This window comes from Vanellus vanellus (genome assembly GCF_965231255.1).
Source record: "Vanellus vanellus genome assembly, chromosome: 7".
NCBI lineage: Eukaryota > Metazoa > Chordata > Aves > Charadriiformes > Charadriidae > Vanellus > Vanellus vanellus.
The window spans coordinates 15,340,238-15,367,201 of record NC_138912.1 but is presented as its reverse complement, the minus strand read 5'-3'; the positions used below and the strand labels follow the sequence as shown (position 1 = coordinate 15,367,201).

Below are 26,964 nucleotides of genomic sequence, written 5' to 3'. Positions count from 1 at the left end.
TGAACCTCTATTTGCTGGTAGAGAAGACAGGGCTGATGCTGGGGGACCAGCAGAGAGGTGTGGAGTGTGCAGGACCAGGGAGGGATGTCCTCCCCTTCCCTTCGCTCTGTGGAAGAAGGACAGATAGAGGCAGCAGCTACTCTTCTTTTACCCAGGAGGGCTACAGCCAGCACTCCTCGGAATGGGAGGAAGAGATGCCTGCTCCCAAATACAGAGGAAAGGACAGTTATTTACAGGCATGAGACTCTGGATGCACGCAAGAGTTTTTACATGTGTCCCCCAGATGAACTCGCTGAAGAAGTTCCTGGTCCTGAATCCTTTCTGATAAGGACAGCTTTGACCCGTTCTCACCAGGGGAGTGTGGTTGTCCCTCTTGTGTCTTGTGATTAACTTGTGATGGTAACATGAGCAAAGTTACCTCAGAGCAGCACCGTGCCACTCTGCAGCAGTGCTGTCTACGTAACATGCACTCGAAGCCATCTGTTTGCTGAGATGATATATTAGAACTGTGGGGAAAAAAAAATAAACATGAATCAATTTAATTTTTCTGTTTCTTCTCTTATCACTACCTGTCCTTTCTCAATTCCTTGGTGTGTGGATGCTCGGGGGGGGGCCATTGCTGGAGCGGGCTGGGAAGAGCCGAGCTGCGGATGGCTCCAGATGAGGCAGTTGGCAGGGAGTGACGTTCCGGATGGCTGTGTCTCTCTGAAATATGAGTAAACGTTGTCAAACCAGCCGACTGTACGATCCAGGGCTCAGGGTGGGCTGATCTGCCTTTTCCTTTCTCCACCCACCTCTCCCTGTGCAGGATCCCCTGTTTGCATGGCATCACCCCATTTTCCTCTCCCTGTCTGGGTGACCTGAAAGCTTCATCCTAGAGCCGGAGCCTTGGAGAAAGGGAAGGAAAATCCCTCATATCCTAATGGAGACAGTATTTTCCCTTGCTGTACAACAGCTTAATCCAAACCCTCATTTGAGCCAGTTATTGTGTGGCTTTAAAACCCTGTCCCCTGGAAACCAGTCTCCCACCCCCTTCCCTCCCAGTTGATCCTGGTCGGTGGAGCTGAGCTCTGGGGTTTGGTGCTGGGCCACACGCAGACACAGATCGATCATGCTGGGGGGTGGGTTCATATTTTTGTGGCAATGGGGTTTACTGCCGGTTGCGATTGTTGTTGGAAAGTCGGGGGGGGGGGGGGTGTTGGCATGCGCTGTAATGGGCTTGTGCATGTGTTAAGGGGAGAGAGGGTAACATGATCGCGTCCTTCTGCTCATTATCCTCTTGCTAGTGGGGGGGGCTGTGTCCCTCTCCCCATCCAAACCTGCACGGAGCTGCCGGCTCTGCGGTGGGAGCTGGTTTTCCCTGCAGGTGAACTCCTCTGTGCTCAGACAAAGGGCTGGGGGTGCCGGTGTCTCCCTTTGTTCTCCTCCTGTCCTGGTGCACCCGCCTCTGACAGCAAAAAGCCCCTTGAAGCGTGCCTCTCAAATGGATGGAGCGGAATAAATGTGCCATGAGGTCTCTGTCCCCCTCACAGACCCTTTGGGGATGGGGGGTGTGTGTCTGCGCTCCTCCTTACCTCGGGTATTGTGCTATGTCCCTTAGCGATGGGGGTGGCCAGATCCAGGAGGGAATTACTGCAGCTCTCCTGCCTCAGCTGCACCTTTGTGGCTGGGTGGCTGAGGCCTGGTGAGCCACATTTGGGTCAGAGGTGGTTTGGTTGTAGGAGATGGGGATGGGATCTGCACCCCCCTAAGGTAATGTGAGCACATTTGGGGGTTATTTTCCTGCCTCTGCCTGCTGGCATCCTGCACGACAGGGCATCCAGGCAGGGGACTGGAAATAACACCTTGTGTATCATGTGAAGACCACCCTTTGCCAAACCTATCTCCCAAGGGTGTGAGCCCAGCAGGTAAAACCATGGCCTGTCCTCCAGCCAAGGATTTTGTAGCATTTTACTTACAACAGGGGAGAAAAAGGTCAATTTAATCTCTGTATCAACCTAAAACCTGGTTAGGAGAGTTGGTGTTACCCTAAAGTAGAGATAAGTGGAGGTGGGGAGACCTACCAGGGAGTTAGGAAGTCCATGGCAGTGTGGGGAAGCGATCCTGGACACTCGGGCTTTCTTTGCTGGTGCTGGTACTTTGCCAAACCTGGACCCTTCTAACTGCCCCCACCCAGACACCTCTTCCCTTGGTCCTTCCCAAAGTTGGCTTCTGGCTACCGTTAACATCTATGAATGCGCACGGTACTAATCTCCATTTGTCAAAGTGCTTTTGCAGCAATCTGATAAACAGTACTGAGGCAACGAGCAAAAGCTAAACCTTCCTCTGTGTGTTAAAACTGCCCACTGGAGCCTTCCTCGGGAAATGTTCCTCCTTCCCAAAATGCAAAGCCTAGTTTTGCAGGAGAGAGAGACAGCAGGCATCTGAGAAGACAACCTTCACATGCACACTGCCTCCAGTAACTGTAGACACAGACATTTGAGGAAAACCTTGTGCTTCCCAAAAGGTGGAGACTGGGAATGTCTGTCAGCCTGGGTGGAAGATGGAGGAAACCAGGGGGTGTGGGAACCTGTAGGGTGGTGATCCCAAGCGTCCTGAATCCCGGCCCTGTCAGCTGCTTTGCATCCATGGAGCCCGTCTCTTGTTCTGCCCGGCGGAGGGAGCAGGTGTTAACGTTTTGAAGGTTAAGCAGAAATTGTGAGCTGGCCCTGAGACACAGCTGTACTAGCCAGCAGGTAAGGAGAAACCACCGCAGAGCCGAGCTAGTAGCCAGGTTTCTTTGCTGGTGCAAGCTTGCCAGAGATGAGGATGAAGAGCTGCTGTTGTTTGTCCCTCTGCTCTAGAAAATGGCAGCACGGTCATGGCTAGAAATGGCTTCTCTGGTTGTGCCCTGCATGCTGGCGCGGCCCCCCCGATCCCCGTGTGGTTCTCGGCACATCCCATAACTTTTGTGCCTCTACCGCATCCTCTTTAAAAGAGGATAATGAAACTGAAATGGGGAAGCAGCAGGCGCTGGAGGCACCTTGGACTGCTGGGCTTGATAAAGCACTGCTGGTCTGCTGGAGACCTCAGGAGGTGGATTTTTGAGTCAGGAGATTAAATGCCAGGTCTGGCTGCCGTCACAATTCCTTGGGGCTGCTCTAGCATGCCCTCAGCCCTGCTGAGCAGCAGCACTGTGGCAACAGAGCTTCAGAGAGCAGATCTGTAGGCTCTGTTGGGCTCCCAAGTGCAAACTACACCCTGCTCTGCAGCACTTGCATGGGGAGAGGGCATCTGGTGAAAGCTGCCTCGTTTAGGGATGGAATCTGAGCTTTGAATATGGCTCGCATGAACCAGCGGAACCGGGGTCAAGCAGAGCGGTTCCCCTGCCTCCCCGGGAGGATGGAGCCGGCCGGGGTCTGAGCTGTCAGGCTCCAATCACTGAGTCAAACCTGGAAGATAAATGATACTTCAGGGGCCTGAGATCAATAATGTCAAAGGCTGGCCCGTAATCGGGCGAGATTAAAAACCAATGACGGGCCTCCTCCTAGGAGCAGAAGTCAGCATGTTAAAGGAGAGCAGCGGGGTTTGCTCTTTTACGGTTATTCCCTGGTGGTGCTTGCATCCAAAACCCACCTTCCTGGGCTGCCCCCTGCAACATCAGTGATTCCTCCCCTCAATCAACATCGACCAGGTCCTGCAGGTCCCCTATGCCCACCCCTCTTCACCGGTCCCCATGCAGCTGGTCCAGAGTGCTCTTGCCCTTGGGAGAGTGGTTGAGGTGAAGACAAAAGCAGCGCAGCCTGGTGCTGGCTGCTTTGCTGCAGGGGGATGAGCTGGGGGCCGCGGGAAGGCAGAGAAGGGGAGGTCGCTTCGATGCCATGGGGACCGTGATGTGCTGCATGTTGTAAAGATGCTTGACTTGGGGGAGAGGAGTTGTTGTTTTTAACCTGCATTTATCAATTAACTGGTGCCATGAGTGTTTAGCCACCCATGGGCACGAGACAGTCAGGTGGGGTGCACAGTTGTGCCCATTTTGGGGGCACTGGCATTTGAGCTTGTCACAGAGGTGGCTTTTCTCCTGGATGGGTGCTGGGCAGGTTGGCTGGAGTGTGCTTCCCCAGGTCAGCAACAGCCACAGTCCAGCCGAGGTGGTGAAGATGGGATTGATTTATTTGCAGGAGAAAATTAAGATTTTTCTGTGCATCCTTAAAGGGGTACACACTCCTTTGCAGCTCTGTGGGGCATGGCCACACTTGGGCTCCTGTGAAGGGCACTGGGAACTAGGATGTTGCCTCTCTTTCCTGAACACAAGGGCAATTAAAGGAGAAGGGGCTGTGCCGTCTCCTGCCGCTGCCCCTAGTGTGCTCAAGTGGGGAGCTGGAGGTGCCGGTTGCCTTTGCCCCAGGCTCCTCTTCCCCTTCCTTTCCGCTCCTCCACCCCTTCCCCGCCAGGAAGCCTGGCCTTTGTGTGAAGTGATGCCTCCTGACATCAGCCGGGCGCTGTGATTTCCTCTGCAGCAGGGAGGGCAAGTGAGTGAGGAGAGGGGTGCCACGCTCCCCAAGCGGTGAAATACAGTCCTGGCCTCGCTGGAGTGCAGGGTGGCAGTGGCAGTGCTCAGGGAGAGGCTGCATGCTGGGATGCTGCGGGGAGGTGGTTGCCCCCAACGCTGACAGCATACCGGTTCGGCAGAGCTTTGCCTGCTTGTGCTGCTTTGCCTGAAAGCACAGTGGCAGTGCGTTGCTTCTTGCTGCCTGCGACTCTCATTGCTTCGGTGACATCTTTATTTGACCCCTCTAGGGATGCAGTTTTGGGCTCTATATATCTGAAACTTGGGCAGTGCCAGCTGTGGGGTCTTGCTTAGTGCCGGAGCAGTGGCTCAGTGCCACGGAGCAGAAGTGGAGGGGCTCGCAGCAAGGCAGGAGCAGGGCTGACATCTCCTGCGGCCCCTGGCTGCACCTGAGCTCTGGGAGCATCTCGCTGTCTGTGCAGATTTTGGCAAGGGCAGGGCACAGCATGGCTGCGAGGGGGGGCTTGTGGGGTGCGGGCTCTTGGCCACTCCTTGAAAAGGGGCTAATGCAACACATGGGAATTGGCCAAGCGCCTGCCAACTAGAAGCCGTGGCTGGCGCCTTGCCAGCATGGGGGCCTCGCATCTCTTTAATTCGAGATGTGTTTACTGGCGGATGGTGTTTTGCAGCTGGCTGGCTGGAAACTACAGGTCCCAGCATGCTCCCTCGCATGTCGCCCGGCTGCTGAGCTCCGTCGGGAGCGTGGTACCACGGGGTTCGTAGTCTCAGTGCTCACCGCTGTGGAGGTTTTGCTGCCGCGGAGAAGGGCTCTGGTTCAGCATTGCTGGGCAGAGCCAGGCTGCGAGACATGAGGCTGGTCTCTCCCTCCTGCTTTCTTATCCTCCTGCCACCCACTTGCTCGATGCAAGACCAGGTTGGCCTTTTTATGTCACCAGGCTGGGGAGGGGATCTGGTCCTATTCTTATTCGTTTGCAATGTAAATATTTTGGTCCCGAGTATGTTGCTGGGAGCTGGGTGTCATGTTGAGGAGCGTGATTCATTCATGCTGTTGCTGCTCGGAGCACAATGAGGCAGCCTTGGGACTGGTCCCAAAGATTTCCTGTGATCGCGGCTGGTGGGGAATTTGGGACGTCACGTTTGACTAAGTCAGAGCCCTCTTTGCGTGATTCCTGCAAGCCAGAAGTGCTGTGCTGTGCCCAGCTTGTTCAGGACTTGCCACCCTCAAAATGCAGTGGGTGCGGGTGGCTTGTGTTTCCAGGCAGAGGGAAAAGAGAGCGAGGCTGAGCTCCAGCTCTTGCCTTCCCCAGCTGTTGGCGTGCAGAAGAAGTTGCAGGGTGTAGGGCTTTGTGCCTGGTCCAAGCCAGCCTAATAAAGGTACAAAGCAATGCAAGTTCAAAACCTGGTGTACGTCGAGTCTTGGAGGGGGCCCCGGCAGAGTTTCCCTGGTGGCACCAGTGCTGCATGAGCATCCGTGTGTGTTTTGGAGGGACATGGGACAACCTGAGGTGGGATGCTGGGTGGATGGGCGGGAGCACTGGAAGATGCCTCTCCATCCCTTGCTTCCACTGCCGATGCTCTGCTACCAGAAGGGACCTTGGCACCCCTAGTTTGGTCACTGGCACAGAAGGGGAGGCACCGCTGCACCGTCCACCCCAGAGCTGGCTCCCTCCATCCCCCTGCTTGTTGCTTTGTCTTCTGCCTGCCGCTGAGAGCCAGGTGTGGGGTGTGCAGCGCCCAGATTTGTTCTGGCATCCTTCGTTAGACGGTGTTTGTTCATGCTGCATTTTTCTCTTTGCTGGCTTGTTTGGACACGCACTGGTACATTCACGGCACTCAGGCAGTAACGTGAGTCTCTTTCCCATTAGGAAAGGGGCCAGGATTTGGGGGGGGCGGGAGGGTGGCTTAAGCAGTACTTTCTGAGATATTTCCTTCTGCCGCCACACCCTGCATGAAAGAGCAATATCCGCGGCTTCAGCTGCTATCGCAAGGCTCCGAACGTCTCTCTTTTAATATAGATTGGTATCATTTTGCATTTTAAAGTAAAAACACGCTGCAAGCTGCAGACAGCTGTCGGTTGGCAGCTTTGTTTGAACATCTGGTATTGCTGGGCTGCTGTTCAGCGCGATCTAACTATGGGATTCATAAAGATTATAATCCGGGCTTTCAGATTCTCAACAGCCGCCTTGCAAAAAAAAAAAAAACGGGGGAGAGAGAAGACCCAGCGGGGAAGGTGGCTGAGGGGTCTGCGGTGTTTGGCAGGTCATGGTCCCTCTCAGGTGCAGAGTGGCTGATGGGCTCCCTGTATGTCGCTTTGGCTGCCCGCAGGTGCTGATGGGCTGCTTCCAGCCTGCAAAATGCTGGGCGTTGGGGAGCTGTAGAAGTGCAAAGTCCTCCTTCCGCCCCCCCCTTTTTCTTTTTTCCAGTTTGTGTGCTGAATGTGATTGAATCTCATACTCCTCTGGGTGGTGTCTGGCACTGGCGAGCTGAAGCAGCAGATTCTGCTGTGGCTTTGGGTAGATGTTTGTAGCAGTTGTCTGCGGCAGCAGGACTTGGTTTCTTTTTCTTTAAAGTAAGTGATGGAGGAACCAAGGCTCGGAGTAAACATCTTGGCGTGTCAAAATCTCGTTTCCAAGAGGAATTGAGCCCCCTTTTCTTCTCAACCAAAAGGTTGAGATAGCCACCTCTGTAAGCCCCATCCATCCCTCTGTGAGTCAGGCACTTTCCTTGGCACCTTTGAGAATTAAGCGTCCTCTAAGCTCCTAACGGGTTTTATAAATCTTGTTAGTTGATCTGCATTTTTGCAAAGCTCTTTGAATCCAGCCTATTGGCACATAAGTCACCTTGACTTTCTGCAAGACTTTGACTCCCAACTCACTTTCAGGCTCCATTTGTCAGTTGGAGGTGCACAAAAAACGTCCCCCCTTATCTTTATTAGAAAAAAAAAAAAGCTGCCTGGAGAAATCTAGCTGCGCTCTAGTTGGTACAAGCCAGTAATAGAGGTGCATATAAACCTGTTCTGCCCTTGTTTGTGTTGATTTAACTTACCAGTACAAATTAAAATAGCCTTGAGCGGTTGGAAGTTTAACTAGATCAGTTGGGAGGAAAAAAAATAAAATCATGGCCTTTAAATCAAAGCAGGGTTTTCTTTCTAGTGCTGCCCTGAGCCCGGAGACAGGCTTTGTGCTGCCCGTGCAGCCGGACCCCTCGTCTCTGAGTCACTAAACGAGACGCTGATGGGGCACATGGCTGCTGGTCATTGCCTTTGCACTTATCGGTGGTCTCGTGGCTGGGACACATGGGTGCACACAGGTATCGCTGTGGCTGTGCTGCTCCTCAGTGGTATCTGGGTTCCCCCAAAAACCTGTATCCAGATCCTCAGGCCGGGCTCCCTCTGGAGCAGACATTAGAAATTAGTGGGGTAGGAAGCTGAAGGGGCTGTTGTTCAGAGCTCAGGTCTTCCCATGGCAGGGCTGAGCTGTATCGAGTATGGAGCAGAGGTCTTTGGGCAGGGGAGAGGCAGCTCAGCCTGCAATGGAAGGAAGGGTGGAAGAGGCTGGCTGTGTTTCACCCCTGCAGGGAGAAAGCACTGAGATCACACAGGCCAGCTGGATCTTGAATCCAAGATGTTTATTTGGAAGAGGGAGTGAGGGTTTCTCAATTTTGCAGGGGCTGCAGATGGGGGTAGGTTTGCTGCCAAGCGATGAGAGTGGGTCTTTGCAGGGTGGCTGCTTTTGAAGGCAAGGCATCCCGCCAGCCGCAGTTTGGGGACGACTGGCCGGGACTCGGAGATTGCAGCACGTTGGGAAGATCTTGGGATTCAACAGAGCTAGACGAAGCTGGGACAACAGCAGATCGAGGCAAGATTGGGGGTGTTGCCAAAGCCTGTTTACTTTTTTGTGGGGGTTAGGGAAGGAGCGATTCACAGATGATATGTCAGAGCAACAAGGAGCAGGATTTTGTGATTCGACTGCATTTCAGCACTGAATGACCTCCCTTTTCTGTCCAGACTGCCACCACTGGAGCTGGCAGAGAGCTTGTGAGAGTCAGTTCAGGGAGATGATCCAGCCGAGAAGAGACTGCTTTTTTTTACTGGCTTAATTTTTCAGCTGGATCCATGGTCAGGAAGGGGCAGATGTATGAAAACAGAGACAGAAGAGGGAGAAAAGGAGGTTATAGCCCCCGTAACGTACATGTAAATTGATTGAAACATTCAAGAAACCACAAGCACTGAGCGTGCTGAAGGCGGAAAGGGCAGGACTTCTTACACGATCTCTCAGGCTCCAAAAAAATGAAATCTAGTGAATCCCAGTCAGTGTAGCTGCAGGGCCCAGATTATATTTTCTGGCATGGCAGCGAGGAAGCGTGAGGCGATGCTGGTCATCAGGGCCAGATGTGCTCTAGGTGTTGGTGTCAGTCTGAGGTCCCAAGTGGCTGGAAGGAGTTGCTCAAGGCACTTGGGTCTGGGTTTCTGAAAATTTCTGGGATGTCGCAAACCCCTGCGCTTTCCCGGAGTGCCCTGGCAATGCCCCTGTGCTGGTGCTCCGGAGCTGGTTACTCAAAGGGCATTTGGTTCTGGGTCATGCTGGGCAGGGCGGGCTTGTGTGGGACCTGCAGCTGGAGTCCTATGCCAGAGATGGCTCAGCAGCCTGGTGAATTTTGGCACTCATTTATAAGCAGCCCCAAACCAGGACATTTTTCCCCTAAAACCAAAAGACGGGGGGAAAAGAGCTCCTCCCTCACATTCCTGATGGCGAAGAAAATGCAGACCTTGTCCTTCATAAACTCGGAGCTGAGCCCTATGACTCCTCCTGGCTCTCCTTGCTCCCAGGCAAAGGCAGCCTGGACTGTCATCCCCCCAAAAGCTGGCCGGGGAGGGTTGCTGGCCGGCATCCGCACCCAGGCCTGGGTGGGGATCTCCTCTCCCTCCCTTCCCAGCAGAGAGAAAAAAAGATTTCTTGAGCTCCTTGCTGCCCCGAGGGCCTGGTTGTGCCTGCAGCCGCAGCCCCAGCAGCTCTCAGAGCTGGTCTCCGTCTTGCTCCTGCACCACCCAAAAGCATCTGCTGTCCTCGTGCCACTGGGGCACAGCACAGGAGCATGTTTTCCCCAGCCAGATGCCTTCTCTCCTGGTGGATCCAGGGCAGGAGGGTGGCTGCACCAGCCAAAGGCACGGGCATCACCAAGGCTCATCTTTGTCCTGTGGAGCCAGCGGCATCAGTCAGGACTCGCCTGCCTGTGCTCTCGGCGTGCAAACCAGCTCCTCCATCCCAGTATTCATCTTCCCGGTGTGTTTCCAGCTCCTTTCTTCTGCTCCTCCCCACGCTGTGAGTGAGTCTTGAGCCCCAGGTCTGGTGGAGCCTTTCACTGCCTCTTGGTGTGCTTTGCATGGGGGCAGCTCGTCCAGCGCTGGCCCATGATCAGCATAGCCTCGCTCCTACCCTCCAACACGCTGCAAAAGTGGCTTTGGTGTTCGGGGCACCTCTGTTTTGGGGGGCATATTGTCCATACTGGGCAGCCTGTATCAGGAAGTGGGACCTCCAGGGCTGCTGGCACAGAAGGGATGCTTCTGCCACCGCTGGCCTTGTCTGCCTGCTCCTTAATCCCCCTTATCCCCCTTTTCCCCTCGAAGCAGCTCTTTGTCTCTGCTCAGAGGACACTGACAGGAGTGGCAGCCAAGTCGCGGCTTGAAGTTGGGGCCTGAAAATGGCATGGAGAGCCCCGTGCTCCTTCCCCCACTTGTGCGAGAGGCACAGCCTCAAGTAACCCCCTGCGGCAGCAAGGAGCAGGGGGGACACAGGGGCCCAGGGAGGCAAATTAAGATCCTCAAGGTCCTTCTGAAAGTCGCTTTCCAATAGAGAATAGGTCCCCATTTCCTGGCCTCCAGAAATCTCGCTGCTGACTCCATGAGACACACTGTCTCGTATTTTCCCCTTACTAATGAGTTTGTCCTTTCTGCTGGGTGTAAACAAGGGGAAGAGCTGTCCTGGGCTGTGGCCACCACCACAGCCCCACAGTGGTCCGGGGTCTGCTGGTACAAAGCCATGAGGAGGAGCATGGTCTGCCATGCCACAGGGTTGAGGGCTGACCTGAATACTGCTGAGCAGCCATGAGTTGTGGCTGGGGGGAACCATCCAGCTGCTGTGTGCCAGCCACGCTGTAGGGATGCCCCTTGCTGGGGTGGGTGCTGGAGATAGGATATGGGGTTTCGTCTCTGGGGTATCTGATGGAGATGGGACATGGTGCTTAGCCTGATGGTTTCTCCTCCCTGGTGTGCTGAAGAAGGCTTGGAGACCAGGCAGCATCTCGCAGGGAGATGGGGACAGGCAGGAGGCATCTCTACCCACCCCAGCATGAGAACAGGGCGGAGAGCCGCTCTTGTGAGAGGCACCCCACATCCTGTTCCCCCAAGCCGGCACTGAATATAATATACTTCAGCCCTTTTCTACAAAGCACCAGCTCTCCCAGTGCTCAGGGGGTCCCTTGATGCTAGGAAGGGGGTTTCTGTTGCCCGTGCACTGTATGGCTGCTGCTCCCATCCCTTCCTAGCAAGGGCAGCTATTAATATCCTGGAGGCTGTTCCCCTCCCCTCTTCCTTCCCCTGCCGGGGATAAACCAGCCCGATCTCTGTGCAGGAAGCACCGTGAGAAAAGCCAAACCCCGGAGCAGCGTGCGTGTGCTTCAGGCTGGCAGGGGGAGGCAAAACCTCCTGCTCTGTCCCAAGACCTCCTCTCCTGCCTGGTGCTTACTGTAAATGTGTGCAAGATGAAACCCCAACCAGAAAACATTTCCTTCCTGTCCCTGTAAGCGGATCAGCTTCCTGCAAGTGCCGTGGGGGCCGTGGGGTGTTTGAAAGAGCTGCTTTTGCCCACGTCTGGTCAGCAGGAGACCAGTGGGGGGCAGGCAGGAGGGATGCTTCAGAGGATTTGGGCTGCAGGTACTGGTCCCCTGGGCCTGCGGCAGTGTGGGATCTCATGGTTTGAGATCGTGGGTTTTTTTTGGGGGGTTGGCACTGGGGTGCCATGCCCCAGAGCTGCACGGTGTCAAGGTGCCAGTGTGTTGGCAGGTGGGGGGACACTTTCAGGAGGGATGAGAATAGTTAGTTGCATGGGGTTTTCTCAGAAAATTGGCTAGCTGATGGCAGAGCGGGACTGGGGAGCAGGAAGCCTGTGAGTGGAAGGTATGGGGAGGCGAAAGGTTGCTCTCGCCTCCTCAGTCCAGGGCTTTTGGTGCATTAAAATTCAGCCGCTGTGACTTCAGGCCCGTCTCCAGCAACGTGCTGGGATGCGGGTCTCAATGGGGGCCCTTGATCCCTGTCCCTGGGCTAAGCTGCAGGTGTCTGGAGCCATTCCCGCAACAGGCATCTGCCCTTCGTGGCTTCCTCACTCCGGTTCCACCTTCCTCCTCCTCCTCGCCCTTCCTCCCCCTTGTGCTCCGAGCTGCTCCCTCCGTTCTGGCTTTCCGGTGGCTGCAAACAATGTCCTTATTCACTTGCCGGCTGGGATTTGGCGGCGAGGGGAAGGCCCGGGTGCAGAGGAGGAGGAAGGAGGGAGGCAAAGAAGCAAGCGCGCCTGTCCTGGGCCAGCCATCCAGCTGCAGTTAAAGGCACTCTGTGGGGCATTCTGGCTCTCTGCTCCCCCCTCTTTCCTACGGGAACAAGGGCTGTGCGCTCTTGTGGTTTGTCCACCTGCCCTCCTGGAGTACCCTCCAAACCCACGGCCAGTTTCAGCCCAGTTTATTGGGAATTAGTATCCTGCAAGCATCCTGCAGGTTGGTGGGGGGGGATGTGGTTGCTCTTGCCGGGGAAACAGCCCTGAAGGGTGCACAGCGCTTATTAGACATCAGAGAAGCTCCATGGGCTTCATTTCTTCCACGAACACAGTAAGGCTTTTCACTGCTCCCACTCTCATTTAAAACCAGAGCTGCTCAGAGGGTCATGGGTCTTTGTTGAAGCTGCCAGGCTCCTTCCTGATCCCACTGGGAGTCAGGCAGGGGCTGGCGAACACTCGAGCCCTCGGGGAAGAGGTGCCGCAGGCTCTCCCCTGCTGGCTGTCCCCGGGAGGCATGCAGGGACCCTGGCCATCCTCGGAGCAAGCGAAACCTTGGGGTATATTGTGGGATTTTGCTGCCTTGGCGCTGTCCCCGGGGCCGTGGGCTGCTGGGGGCTTTGAAGAGGGGACAAGGGGAGTGCTGGGCTCAGGCAGGGCAGTGGCATAATCTGCCGTTATCATGGGTTCAGCAGCAACCCCAGACTTAGCCGTCCTTTGGGAGAGGATAGTGGTGTGACCAGCTTAAGGGAGACATCTTGCCCACAGATTTCTCCCTGCCTGGGAGGTCTTAGGTGGGTGTGAGCTCCTTCCCACACCCCAGTGCCCCCCTTTGCAGTGGTGGGTTCCCTGGCTGGCTCAGCTGGCCCTGCGTAACACAGGCAACGCTTGTGGTGCTGCAGCCGTATGACAGTCCGATGAGGAGCCCGGATGTTCTGTATCGTCTGAAATGTTAAACTCTTTATTACTACCTTTCTGTCTTGTGGCTGCAGGCATTTAATCTTGCAGAAATTCTGCACTGTCAGGGCATCCCTGCCACCTGACAGACATCCGTGGTTCCACTGCCAGGGGGTTTTGGACATGTTCCACACTGGAGCGGCTGCCGGGAGTTGGGGTTCATGCAGCGCTGCCTGCGTGCAGGTTCAGGGGGACAGACCAGGAGGTGTACACGGGGTGAGGGTGGTTTCCCTGGCAGTGGTTTTCTCCCAGCAAGCGCTGGGCAGATAGTGATGGTCAGTGAGTCTTTCCCCAGCACGATCCTATGGGGACCAGCTGTGCATGTCCTCCCTGGAATGAGGCCCTGCGGCGCTTGCTTTGCTTCCCGCAGAGATGGCTCTCCAAGAAGCATTTCTCTCCCAGTGCATGACCTCAGCACCCCAAACCCACCCAACTTGCCACGTTTGCTCCCCAGGATTCACTCTGCTCTGCTGGCAGTGGGGCTTCTGATCAGTAAGCAAAGGATAATCTCCACTTTTTTCTCCTTCTACCTTCAGCGGTCCTGCTTCTGTGTGGGGTTGATGCCCACAGCATGTTTGCAGAGAGCCCTGCTAACCACCTCTTAGAGCTCAGCTTCCCCCCTCCGCCCCTTATTTTTTTTCATGAGGATGGGAGAGATTAGATGCAACTCCAGCAGAATAAACTGGTGTCCAGCAACTAGCCCCATCTCGCTGTGGCCTGCGGGGTCAGGGTGGACCAGCCACTTACCCCAGCCGCAGATTAACTTGTTAATTAATTAGATGAGTTCACTCTCAGCTGGTGTTGGAATACAGAGCATTTTTGGCGGCCGTTTTGCAAACTGGCAGCGTGTCTTGGAAAAGACAAACTGGGATCATGGAGTTGCTCGGAGCCCGGGAAGGGTGCCTGTACGGAGGGAGCTGTGGTTCTCCCAGCATCAAGGTCATGCATGAAATATGAGAAATTACCCTGAGAAATTCTGATCCTGGAGGAGGAGGAGAAGGAGTTCATGACTTCAGAAATACCAGATTTGGGAGGGGATGGAAGGGGAAGGGATATATTTTCCTTTTCAAAATACCTAAGGAATTCAGCCCGTGCTGCGGAGACAATGAGATTTCGCCCCTCCGTGCCAGAAGGGGTAGTTCATACCCATGTGTCTTGTTAAGGTTTCAGTTGCCATGGGTGAAAAGCCCTCCCATCCTGCTGCATTCCCAGGCACGTACAGTTTTTTAATTGCCCTAAAATCAAGAGAGTGGCTCAAATGTGAGATTTAAAGAAAACACTGCATGTCTTCTATTCTCTCTGATTTCTATAGCTTTAGGTTAGATTTTTATCACTTTTTCCAGCTGTGAGGGGCTATTAAATTAGATATACAAAAAATTATATATATATTTGTGATATATATTTGTGTATATATTTGTGATTTCACATAATTGTATGATTCCAGGAGTGGAGCACCGTGAGGTTTGTTACAAAACACAAAGGTTGGCAGCTCTGCCACAGCAGCTGCAGGGTGGCGGGAAGGGGACGATGGTTTGTGCATGTCCATGTCTGTTTGGTCCATCCCTTGGGGGTCCTTCACACCGGTGGGGCTGGCAGGGTGGCCTCTATTGGCCCAGTGAATACCAGTGGTAGGAAATCCTGCTTTTCCCCACGAGAGCATCCCGGCAGCACTGGGGGAAAGAGCAGGGGCTGCCTTGGGGTGGCTCCATGTCGGATGCCTGATGCGTATGCCGGAGTGGGATAGGAATTTGGCCTCTGTGCCCAGCAAGCTGTGAGCCTTGGATACTATCCCACATTTTTCAGGGGGGCAGGGGACCCGGCTGCTCCCGGGGGCCCCGCCGGACTCAGCTATCCTCCTGGTGGGCTGGTGCGGGGTGGATCTGGCTGCTGGAGGTGGAGACGGTGAGTCTCTGCCGGCAGGGAGGGAGGCATAGGGAAGGGATTGATGTGAAGGCTTGCCATGTCTTTTGGCTCTCCAGCTTGGAGAGCGAGAAACTCAACCCGCGCTGCAAGACCTGCCCCAGCTCCTGGGCTTGATCGGCCTCCTGCAAGCAGGGATGCAGGAAGGCATCTCCTTCCCTGGAGCAGGCGGCTTTCCCATCAGTTGACTGTGATTTCAGTGGGGAAATTCCAGCCTGTGCCTGTGGATTCTGGGGTAGGATCCAGAGCTGGGTGCACTGCGCTCCACACCAGACCCGTGCAGAGGGATGTTGCAAACCACGTTTTCAGCCAGTGGTGCTTGAGAACAGGTCGTGTTGACACGCACCTGCCTGCGCTGCTGCCGGAGCAGGTTGCTGCCCACTGCCTCTCTGCCCGGCTTCACGGGGCTGCTGCCTGCTCTGCCCCACAGCTCTGCCCGGTGACAGACCCCAAACCCCGGCTGAGTCCCCAGCAGCACAAATAATGACCCTTTTATGATGAAAAAAGGAAATTTTTAATATATGCATCAAATCTTTCTCTGTGTGGATGCGCCCACCTATTCAGCTGGTCATAAAACCGGCAGCAGCAATTCCCTTGGATGCTTGCAGGCCCCTGTGCTTCTGTACGCACTCACCAGCAAATGTGCCCCTGTGCCGGGGGGTCTGCATCGCTGTTGCTGCCCCTCGGGCCCTGTTTCAGTGGATGTGGTGTCTGTCTGTCTGTCTGCATGTGCGTGGGTGGGTCCACACACGTGGGTAGCAGGCACGCATGTGGAGTGTAACTGTGAGTGGGAAGCTGGGTTTTTTTAGCTCCTCGTTATTATTAGTGGTAGGAGCCCAGCGGCAGTGAGGCTGGAGGTGCCCGAGACCTTAAGAAAAACAACAGGAGGGAGGAAGCTTCACATTCCTGCTCCCGAATTGAGTCGGAGGTGACAGCCTTTCCCTGCAATGCAATTAATCCCGGCAGTGCCTCTGCCACCCTCCCCCTCCCGCCTTGTCCAGGAATTAATTACTTGATTATAAATCCCTGAGCGGCAGTTTATAATAGCAATAATCCCCTCGAAATTCATCCTCACTGCTGGTTTCTTCCCGTCTCGCCCCTGTCGTTGAGTGTCTCTAATGCCGTGTCTCCATACCAGGCGAAGCCCTTCTCTTTGCCCCACTGGTGTGGTGGCTTTTCCCAGGGATAACCGCAGAGGGAGAAGAATTTGAGTTGATTTTGAGGGGTGTTTTGGGAAACCCTGCTCCTGCTTGCAGGGATGGAGCCCTTCTCTCATGGGTGCTGGGTTTCATCCTGGCTGGGGAGGTGTGCAGGAGTGAGGCGCTTGCTCTGATTTCTGGAGATAAGGTTTTGTCCCAGTTATTAGGCTGATGGCCCAGGCCCAGCCCCAAGGAGTAGGGGCCAGGGGCTGGCAGTGTGGTGGGGGGAGGCCTCATTCTTCCTCTGTCTGTCCCTCCTGATTACGCTGACGCTGGCTCTGGGGCTTGTCACGGAGGCAGGGAAGGGAGAAAGGATTTGGCATGGCGTACAGGGGGATGGTGATGTCTCGTGAGAGCCTGCTGGTGATGGGTGATGGGCCTCAAAGTGGTGCTGCCACAGAGGGAGATGAGCCTCTCCGTGTCACCCCCAGGGTCCCCAGGGCTTGGCAAGGGGCTGTCCCCATCCAGGGGACCCAAATCAAAGTCCCCAGCCAATAAGGCACCCAAGCCACACGGCCCCTCTGCATGGCCATTGAAATAGCGAGGTTTCCACCTCCACCAGCCATGCGTGGGCTTTCAGCTCGGCAATGGCATCCCACTGGGAAAAAGCCGTGTCGCTCCCGAACCGCGTGGGCAGAGCCAGTGCAGGCAGCACTGAAGCTTCCCAGCGCGTGTGGCCACTAGGCTCTGACGGCTGCTTTTCTCTCACATCTCTGCAGAAGATGCTGATGAAGCAGCAGGACCGCCTGGAGGAGCGGGAGCAAGACATCGAAGAGCAGCTCTATAAGCTGGAGTCGGACAAGCGGCTGGTCGAGGTAACTGGTGCTTCACCCTGCTGCGGCCAGCCCTGGCGACTGTCACCCCATGGTGTGATGGGAACAGGCTCCTGGGGCATAGGGGCCAGGTGGGGAGGGAAGATTGAGGACATGCAGGGGAGGAACGGCTGGACAGACCTGCTGTCTCCATTCCAGTCTTGGCAGTCATCCTTTGGGGGGATTAAATGTGTTTGCTGCTCCCCTACAGCCTTGTGGGTCCTGGGGTGAGTTGGGAGGCAAGGAACAAGGCTGTCCTTAAATATCAGGCGGCCCACCCTGCCCTCAGCTCAGCACAGCCTTCCCCAGGCCACCCACTTCATCCCACATGGGAGGGGAGGATTTGGAGGTGGAAGATCTCCAAATAAATCGCTGAAATACCCAGGAGGTCGAAGAGGTGCAAGCTAGTGTTTTGCTGGGATGCAGGCAAAACAAGATCAGCTCGTGGTCTCTAAAGCCCCTTGGCCTCCCAGACTGTGGAGGGAAGGGCTCTGGAGCATGATGTCACCCCAGCCTGGGGTGGGGATGAGGACAAGGATGAAGATGGGAATGGGGATGAGGATGGGGATGGTCAGCGTTTTTCAAGGGAGCATACCTGCCTCAGTGATGCGGCAGGTTGTTGCTTGGTATTAGCTCTCTGGAGGTGATCCCCATCTAGACCCCAGGAGGTATGTCCAGGGAATTTGCTGAATTAGCAAAACCTCTACAGTGGCCCTGGTGTGTCTCCGGCATGTAGCAGTCCCACATGGCAGTGATGGCAGCGTTTGGTCTTTGTGGGCATTGCAGCAAAGCAGAGCTGTGGTGCAGCTCTCAGGTCACACCCACCCCTGCTGGGGAGAGGATCCAGGTGTCCTGGGGCATCACAGCAGAGGGTGGAGGGCACAGAGGGGATGACCCTGCTCCTTTCCCCCAGGAGAAGGTGAGCCAGCTGAAGGACGAGGTGCGCCTGCAGTACGAAAAGATGCACCAGATCTTGGATGAGGACTTGCGGAAGACCATGGAGATCCTGGACAAGGCCCAGGCCAAGTTCTGCAATGAGAACGCAGCCCAGGTTCTCCACCTTAATGAGCGCATGCAGGAGGCCAAGAAGCTCCTCAGCTCTGTCCAGGTCATGTTTGACAAAACTGAGGACATCAACTTCATGAAGGTGAGATGAGCTGCCTGTGCTGGGGGTAGGATGGTATCTGCAGGGAGGTCTGGTTGCATGGGGAGCATAAGTGAGGCATGGGGCATGGCAGGGAGTGGGCTGGGGACACTGGCAGAGCTAGCTGATACCTCCAGAGGGCTCAGCAGTGGAGGAAGGTGAGGAGCAGGGCAGGCTCGGTGCCAGCCCCTAACGAGGAGGTGCTGCAGCTGGAGATGGGGCTGGGGCAGCCTGTGCTGAGGGGAGAGGGGGCTTGGCACCCCAGGGCAGCCAGTCCCCTCCTGGGGGGCCACAGAAGGTGATGCTGAAAGGGAAGGTGGCCGCCGGGGCAGGGACTGTCCTTACTGACCAGAGCTTCTCCTTCCCCTCCTAGAACACCAAGTCTGTGAAAATCTTAATGGACAGGTAAGTGCAGTGGGGCAGATATGTTCGAGGGGAAAGGGGGACTGTTGGGTGGGTGGCAGCAGCACGATGTCCGGAGGAGGAGGAGGGCCAGAGATGCTGCAGGGCCTGGGAGAGGCATGTTCTGTGACTCACTTTCCCTCTCTGTCTGGGAGGATGAGAAATCCCCTCCTGCGGCCATTGAATTGAGTCCTCCTCTTGATCTAGGGGAAACAGTGGTGTGTTTGTGGAAGAGCAGAGCTGGGACCCAGCACCTGAGCCATGGTGGGACCAGCCCGGTTGGGGCACAGGGCTCAGTCCAGCTGTGCTCTCCTTCTCTATCCAGGGCTTAGGGTTAAAGCCAGCGCTGGCAGAGCCGGGGCGAGCTGGGGTGGCGATGCAGGGGGATACAGGGCTGCAGGTGCTGCACGTTAGCACAGGACATTCACGGCAAGGCTGGATGGGGAAGGTCCTGCTGGGAAGGGACTGACCCATTGGAGAGGGCCGGCTCCCCGCTGCCCTCAGCGCTGCCTCCCTGGGGAAGGGGTTTGGCCCTGGGAGGGTGCTCGGGAAGGAGCGTGAGGGCTTGCTGACCATCCGCTGAGTGTGCTTTGTCCCTCACATCTCTTCTCTCTGCCCACGGTCCACAACAGGACCCAGAACTGTACAGGTGGCAGCTTGCCCCCACCCAAAATCGGCCATCTCAACTCCAAGCTCTTCCTGAACGAGATTGCCAAGAAGGAGAAGCAGCTCAGGAAGTTGCTGGAAGGTGGGTGAAGCCTGAGGGGTGCCGAGGAGGGGCATGGGACCTCCCTACCTCCTATATCCATAGCTGGGTGCCCTACAGGTCCCAGTACAAGAGGGTGGGGAGAGCTGTTGGAGTGCAGGGATCCCTGGGAACCCCTCTGCGGTCAGCAGGGGCATGGAGATGCCGTGAAGCCAGCTCCTGGCTCTCCCCAGGACATCTCCCTTGGCTTCTGAAACAGCTGTGTTTTGGGGTCACAGCAGGGGGGCTGGCCATCAGCAGGAAAAGTCGGGAAAGATGGGGGTTGGCACCTGGGCAGGGACAGCCGGGGGCCAGCGTGATCCTGCAGCCCCCAGCCCGCACCTGGGAGCAGAGAACATCCTGTGGAGGCTTCCCAGTTCTCTCTCCTTGCAGGATTTGGGTTTCTCACCCAAGCTGTCCTCCTCTGATCCTGTTACAGGCCATGGTAATGAGCTGTGCACAGGCTCAGCCTGTGCACGTGTTTGCAGAGCAGTGCTTGGGGCAGCTCTGAGCCTGCGGGCAAGGTCCCGGGACAGAGCCTGCAAATTCACCTGTGTATGGCTGTGTGCCCAGTTTGCTGCTGGTGGGGTGGGCTGGGGGACTGTCTACTCGCATGGGGCTGGAGCACGGGTCTCAGGTCTTCGCTGCGGGTTCGGACTAGTGGCCAAAGCACCCCGGGGCCGTGCCAGGCCGTGCTTGACTCAGTCCCCCTCTCCTGTTCGCCTCCGCAGGTCCTCTGAGCACCCCTGTCCCCTTCCTGCAGAGCATCCCCATGTACCCCTGCACCGTCAGCAACTCCGGCGCGGAGAAGCGCAAGCACTCCACCGCCTTCCCCGAGGGCAGCTTCCTCGAGCCATCGTCCGGGACTGTGGCGAGCCAGTACATGAGCCAGGGCGCTTCGGCTGGCGAGGGGCAGTCCGCACAAGCCATGGTGCCTTGTAGCTCCACGCAGCACATAGTTGGACTTCCCAGCGGCCCGCAGCCGGTGCACTCGGGCTCTGTCTTCAACCCATCTCACTACCCCAACACCACGTCATCTCAGCAGTCCGTGCTGTCCCAGTACGGCGGGCGCAAAATCCTCGTCTGCTCCGTGGATAACTGTTACTGTTCCTCTGTGTCCAACCACAGTGGGCACCAGCCCTACCCACGGTCGGGGCACTTCCCCTGGACGGTCTCCTCGCAGGAGTACTCCCACCCGCTGCCTCCCGCCCCCACCGTCCCCCAGTCGCTCCCGGGACTTGCCGTGAGGGAGTGGATTGATGCATCCCAGCAGCACGGGCGGCAGGATTTCTATAGGGTCTACGGCCAGCCGTCGGCGAAACACTACGTCACCAGTTAACCGTCACACTCTCCGGAGAGTCCCATTCGATGACGCGTTCGGAGAGAAAGTCTGGTTTGGTTTGGCTTGTCTTTTTTTTTTCCCCTTTTAAATCAAACCCAATTTTTTCCCCACCTCACACCCCTCCAGGATTTTGGGGAGGGTTGTTCTCTCATCTCTCTCTCTCTTTTTTTTTGTTTAATACTTTTCAAACGAAATAATAATGGCATTTTTCCTATTAATTCCTTTTTTTAATTTAATTTTGGAAAGTCCTTCCTGCCCCTCGCTGGGAAAAGACGAGGGAGAAATTACTGAGAAGAAATTGATGGGGATTTCAGTCGGGCGTCTGGGTCTGTGCGTCGCGCTCTTCCTTGCTCCTCTCTGCCTTTGGAAAACTACAGAAGGGACAATGGCACCTTCTCTTTTTCCATTTCTCTGAGTTCATTTTTTCTGGTTTGGTTCAGTTCTTCCCCCTTCCCCACCCCTTTCTTTCCCTTTTTAAAAAGAAAAAAAGAAAAAAAATCTATCATTGATTCAGTATGAAACAATACTTGTAGATTTTGGGTTTGTTACCTTTTTTTTTTTAAAGGCTGATTTTTTTTTTGTGTTACGAGGCCACTTCTCATGCATATTGGCATTTTTTTTCCTTCTTCTTTCAGAGATTTGTAAATACACAATGGCAGGAAATTTAATGCACAAAAAAAGGGAAAAGAAACTTTAAAAAAAAAAACACGAATAAATAGATAAAAAAAAATCTGTTCTAGTTTTCAGGCGGGGAAGCGTGGCCGAAATGCACCCCCCCCCCTCCTGTGTATCGCTGATGCAACTTCCTGTAACAAGCACTTTGTATAAAAAAAAAAGTGGACTTCCTGCTATAAGGCACAGGTATTTATTCTGTAACCGATTTTAGAACACACACACACAAAAAAAATATTCAAATAAATGTGATCACTTAGTGCAAACGCCTCGCTCTGCTGCAGCTCTTCCCCTGGGAACGTCGGCTCCGGCGGGAGGCTCCCACCAGTTTTCGGAAGTCGCCATTCCCCACGTCCTGTGGGTGTGTGGCCGGCAGAGGGGATTTTTCTGGCGGGGCTGTTTCAGAGGGAGCAGCTCGGGGATGGGGTGGCAGTGGGTCCTGGCTGGGGAGGGGGTCCGCACCAGGGTCCCAGCCCCACAGGGAGGGATGATGGAGCCGTGGCTCTCCGCCGGCTCCCTCCCAGCCGGCGAGGATGTGAGTCAGGCGAGGAGCCGGCCGGGACACATCCTGCCCGCGGCCTCCAGAACAATCCCCATTGTGGGATGGGGATGGGGTCGGGGACGGGGATGGCAACTTTCCTGCCTCCGCTGTCATCCACCTGCCGGCCATGCTGCAGCCCTGGCACCCGGTCCTCGAGGCTGCGTCCCCACCTAAAGCCCCACTGCCCCGTGGGGCTCTGTGGGTGCTGGCAACACCCTGGGCTGGTTTGGGGACCCTCTGTGCTCAGCCAAGCCCAGGAAGGGTGAAGAGGAAACCTTCAGCCAGGGCAAGCGGCGAGGCCATGGGCTGGCCTGGCTGCGGCTGTGCGGGGACGAGCTCTTCATCGAGGGGCAAATGGAGCATAGAGCAGGGCAGCATCTTAGGGACATTTGGGTTTTTCCATCGCTATCTTCAGACTTGGCTTCCTTAATTTTTTTCCTGGTTGCAAAACATCCCTAGTTTCGTTTCAGCTTGGATTCCCCTCCCTGTGCTGCTTTGGTGGGAAACAGGAAGGGGCACGAGGGCGAAGCCAGGGGAGCAGCGGGTCTGAGGGAGGGGGACCCTTGCACCTGGCTCCCCCCATTCCACCCCGAGGGAGGCGGCAGCGAATCCCTTATGACTGGGGCCCCCTTTCCAGGTGGTGCTGGTGGGGGACACCCAGCACCCCCTGCCCCAAGTGCTCCTGGCCCCCCTCCAGGTCAGTGCCACCCCATGCATAGGGTGCTGAGGCCGTGGCTCGGCCCCGCTGCCCTGTCGGGCTCTTCCCAGCCCCGTTCTCCTCAGAGGCTTCAGGAAACGGAATCACGGAATCACAGAATTTTCAGAGTTGGAAGGGACCCCTAGAGATCATCTAGCCCAACTCCCCTGCTAAAGCAGGATTGCCCAGAGCACATTACTCAGGACTGCATCCAGGCGGGTCTTGAAAATCTCCGGAGAAGGGGACTCCACAACCTCCCTGGGCAGCCTGTGCCAGTGCTCTGTCACCCTCACCGTAAAGAAGTTTTTCTGTGTATTTGAACGGAACTTCCTGTGTTCTAACTTGTGCCCATTGCCCCTCGTCCTGTCACTGGGAACCATTGAAAAGAGCCTGGCTCCATCCTCCTGCAACCCACCCTTTAGATACTTGTATGCCATAATAAGGTCTCCCCTCAGCCTTCTCTTCTCCAGGCTAAAGAGTCCCAGCTCTCTCAGCCTTTCCTCATAAGGGAGATGCTCCAAGCCCTTAATCATCTTAGTTGCTCTTCGCTGGACTCGCTCCAGCAGTTCCCTGTCCCTCTTGAACTGGGGAGCCCAAAACTGGACACAGTATTCCAGTTGTGGCCCTACCAGTGCAGAGCAGAGGGGGAGAATGACCTCCCTCGACCTACTGGCCACACTCTTCCCTATGCAGCCCAGGATTCCATTGGCCTTTTTGGCAACAAGGGCACATTGCTGGGCCATGGATAATTTACTGTCTACCACGACCCCCAGATCCTTCTCCTCCGAGCTACTTCCCAGCAGGTCCGCCCCTAACCTATACTGGTGCCTAGCATTCTTCCTCCCCAGGTGCAGGACCTTGCACTTGCTTTTGTTGAACCTCATTAGGTTCTTCTCTGCCCAGCTCTCCAGCCTGTCCAGGTCATGCTGGATGGCAGCACGGCCCTCTGGGGTGTCAGCCACCCCACCCAGTTTGGCATCATCAGCGAACTTGCTGAGGATACACTCTGTCCCCTCATCCAGGTCATTAATGAATATATTAAACAAAATTGGACCAAGTATTGACCCCTGGGGGACACCACTGGTTCCAGGAAACACCCAAACCAATGGGATATTTGGGGGTTTGCTTCTGGGTCACAAGCAAAGCAACCCAGGGCGGCAGGAGGGAGAGGGATGCTCCCAGCCTGCACCGCAGGGACCCCGCGACGCCTCCCCCAGTGCCCATGGGAAGAGCACTGGCGGTGACAGGGACACTGAGGCAGGGCCGAGAGGAGTGACATCCCTCCCCGTGGAAGGGAGCCCAGGGTCCTCCCCACCCCAGGGTGCCCCTGGCCATGGCCCCTGTGCTCGGTGTCCCCATGTTTGCCCTCACAGCTGTCCTCATCATTGTCTCCCTCCTCCCTATGGAGCGGGCAGCTGCCGGCCCTGGGTAGGCATTAAAGCACCTGTCGCCTATAGATGGGGGGATGCAGGCTCAACCCCCACCCCACAGGGTGACCCCCAGGGGTTGGGACATGTCCCCACTGCGGGCCACCCTCGCCCTGTGCCTTCGCTGGAGGGAGCAGCCCCAAAACAGCAGACCCCTGGTGCCACGGCCCCTCCGGTCCGGCAGAGGACATGAGTGTCCCGGCACCCTCAAACTCTGCACACTGTGGGTGGCGGGGAGGGAGGTGATGTCCCCCCCGGTGTCACCCCCTGAGCAGCGGGAGGAATGGGTGCCCTTGGCCCGGTTGGGGTAATGGTGTCCCAGGCTGCTGGGAGGGGAAGCACCAGTGCTGGGGCGCTCGGTGGGGTTGTGTTGATGGATGGCTCTGTCCCGGGGGTGGGAAAAGCGGGAGGGAGCAGAGGCACATCCATAAACAGCTCGAGTTGTGAATGGAAAGAGACGGATTAGGAGCCGGGTGAAAACATGTCACACAGCGGAAAGAAAAATGAGCAGCTGGGCCAGACCAAATTGGTGTCTGATGAAGGACGTGGGGCCTGGTGGAAAAAGGATCCTGGGGCTGGCGGTGCTGCTCGGGGGAGGCTGATGGGGAACAGCTGGAGCCGGACACGCACATCTGGCAGAGCAGGGCGAGGGGAGAGGTGCCGATAACCACCGCAACTCCAGCCACTGCATTCGGGTCGCACCGGATCGGCGCCTCCAGAGGGGCTGGTGCTTCATTGTCAGGTTGGTGCTGGGGAGGGGGTGGCAGCACTGTGGCCCGTCCCTCGGCAGGGATTTACCTGGTGGGGTTCAGGCTCTGCCGTGCCAAGAGGTCCCCAGGTGGAGGAGCCGCTGCCTCTTCCTCCATTTGCATACATGTAAATAAGCAATCAACATAATGAGGGTGAATGCAAACCAGGTTTTCAGTTTGCAACCAAGTCCTGTTTTTAACCTTGGCGAAGGGTTTCGGCGGGAAGCTGCAGGTCCGGCTCCAGTACCTGTCAGCACGTCCAGCTGCGTGGGTGCTCCACCGATCTCACCCCAAAGCGCTGCTGACCCCATGGCCACCGGCAGCGCTCACTGCGCTCTGCTCCCGTTACCCAAGGAAACTGAAATCTCACATCTTTGCGGAAAGATGGACACCACAACATCACTCCCCGGCTCACGGGAACCCTTTTAGGGCGGCTCTCCCACTCACCAAGCCCCCAGGTCCTGCTTCAAGCCAGGGCGTGTGCCCGGGGAACCCCCCACCCGGCGCCCCGAGAGCGAAGCCCCATGCTTAAACATGAGGGGTATATTTAGACGGCATCAGTTTAAGTTTGCACATCAACCTTATAAATATGAAAGCCCATCTCGGCGAGATGTTTAAGATACCTCATCAGCCCTTGGAAAATATGCGGGAATATTAATTAGCCAGATTTGGGTATTATCTCATAATGAATAAATGAAGAGACTCGCTGCCTAAGATGAATCACTGGCGGCTCATTTTTTTTGAGTTTGTTTTTTTTTTAAGAAAAGTGTGTTTTTAAGGTAATTCACTCTTTTCAACCTATGGCCCATGGAGGGGTTCAGGGGATGCTGCCGTGCCGGGGCTGGGCAGGCTGGGACACCTCAGGGGGCTCCAATGGCTGGTGTTTTACACCCCCTGATTTGGCCCCAAATGGCTGCAGCGCCTCTGGGGACAGAAGGACGGGGACAGGGTTGGAGCCCTGCCCAGGATGCAGCAGCCCTGGGCCCAGGATGGAGGTGAAAACTGCAGCCTTAGTTCTTGAAAAACTTATTTTTGGCTTCTTCCCCTCCCGCCCTCCATCCTCCCCTCCCGCCCTCCTGCTCCACTCCCTCCAGCCAGGCCAGGACGGAACTTCCCAGTTGCTGTAGAAACCCAGATGAAGGACGTGCTTCAAACGAAAATGCCAAACAAGAAATGGCTTTGTGCACATCCGGGCGGCTGCTTTTCCTTGCCGGGATGCAGTGAATTCAGGGCCCTTCTTTGGGGCATCTCATGTGGCCGGGGGGGGCTGTGGGGCCAGTGGAGGCTCCCTGCCAGTCCCAAAACCTTGTGTTGAGCAGCAAGCAGAGGCTGAGGTCCCTGGGGAAAGGACTTCAAAGGTCTCCATCACCCACGGGGTGCTCAGAGCATCGCTGCACTGCGGGATGCAGCAGCCATTGGGGCTTTGCCATCCATCCCTGCCAGTTCTGGCACCATCTCCCCATCTGGCCTTGGAGCCGAGGCACCCCAAGGGGCATCACCACCTGGTTTGCAAGATTTTGGGGTGGCGGATGAGTTTCCAGCTGGTGGCAAGGGGCTCAGGGCTGAGCAGGCGACACCCTGGGGGAAGGTGGCAGAGGATGGGGAGGCCACCACAAGCCTCGATGGTGGGATGTCCAAGCTGATGGGTCAGGCAGCAGAGCTGTGTCCCGTGGGCATGGGGAAGGGGCATCAGAGGAGACAGGTCGGGATGGACCAGCCGGCAGCTGCTGTCGCCACGGGAAGCGTCGGCCGGACCCCGTCCCTCATGTGTGTGTCCCCCCCCGGCGCGTGGCGGCTGGCGGGGCCGGGGCGGCGCGTGGGTGCGGGGCGCTGCCGGCTGCCGGAGCTGCCATTGTTTGCCTTCAATCAAGATGTTTCAGGCAGAATCAAAAGCACCAACTGGGGAAATCATCATCACAAAAAATCTTGCGCCTGCAAAATAGGTCAAGTAAGACTCCAAAGAGAGAGAGCGTCTGATCTGCATTGCAAGGAAGAATAGCAACAGCTGTGATCTCCAGTATATATGGATGGGCTGGGGGGGGGATAAATATATATATCCATGCATATGTATAACCGCTTACAGCTGTTGGGCCGTATGTTCATTAGGGCCAACTGTTTTGGAGGCAGAGGGATCAGTGCTAATCGGGAAAGGGAGTTTATCATCACATTCAGAGGCAAAAGTGTCAGGAGCAACTGCAGTCCCCCCCCCACTCCCCCCCCCTCCACCCGCACCAGCTGTGCCGCACTGAATGTGCCCAATTCGGCGTTGTCCTCCCCCTCTGGCCCCCACAGGGTTGCGAGAGCTG

At 56.1% G+C, this 26,964-nt stretch overlaps 1 protein-coding gene across 1 annotated transcript in view; it reads left to right on the top strand.

Annotated features, from left to right (window-relative positions):
• Nucleotides 1-21,510, top strand: part of TRIM8 (tripartite motif containing 8) — a 29,715-nt gene extending 8,205 nt beyond the window's left edge. Inside the window, exons 3-7 of the mRNA XM_082486465.1 lie at nt 16,847-16,942; nt 17,853-18,086; nt 18,457-18,488; nt 19,118-19,233; nt 19,962-21,510. Coding sequence (XP_082342591.1) covers nt 16,847-16,942; nt 17,853-18,086; nt 18,457-18,488; nt 19,118-19,233; nt 19,962-20,569 — 1,086 coding nt within the window. The 3' untranslated portion in view covers nt 20,570-21,510. The remainder of the gene's footprint in view (nt 1-16,846; nt 16,943-17,852; nt 18,087-18,456; nt 18,489-19,117; nt 19,234-19,961) is intronic.
• Nucleotides 21,511-26,964: the final 5,454 nt, after the last annotated feature.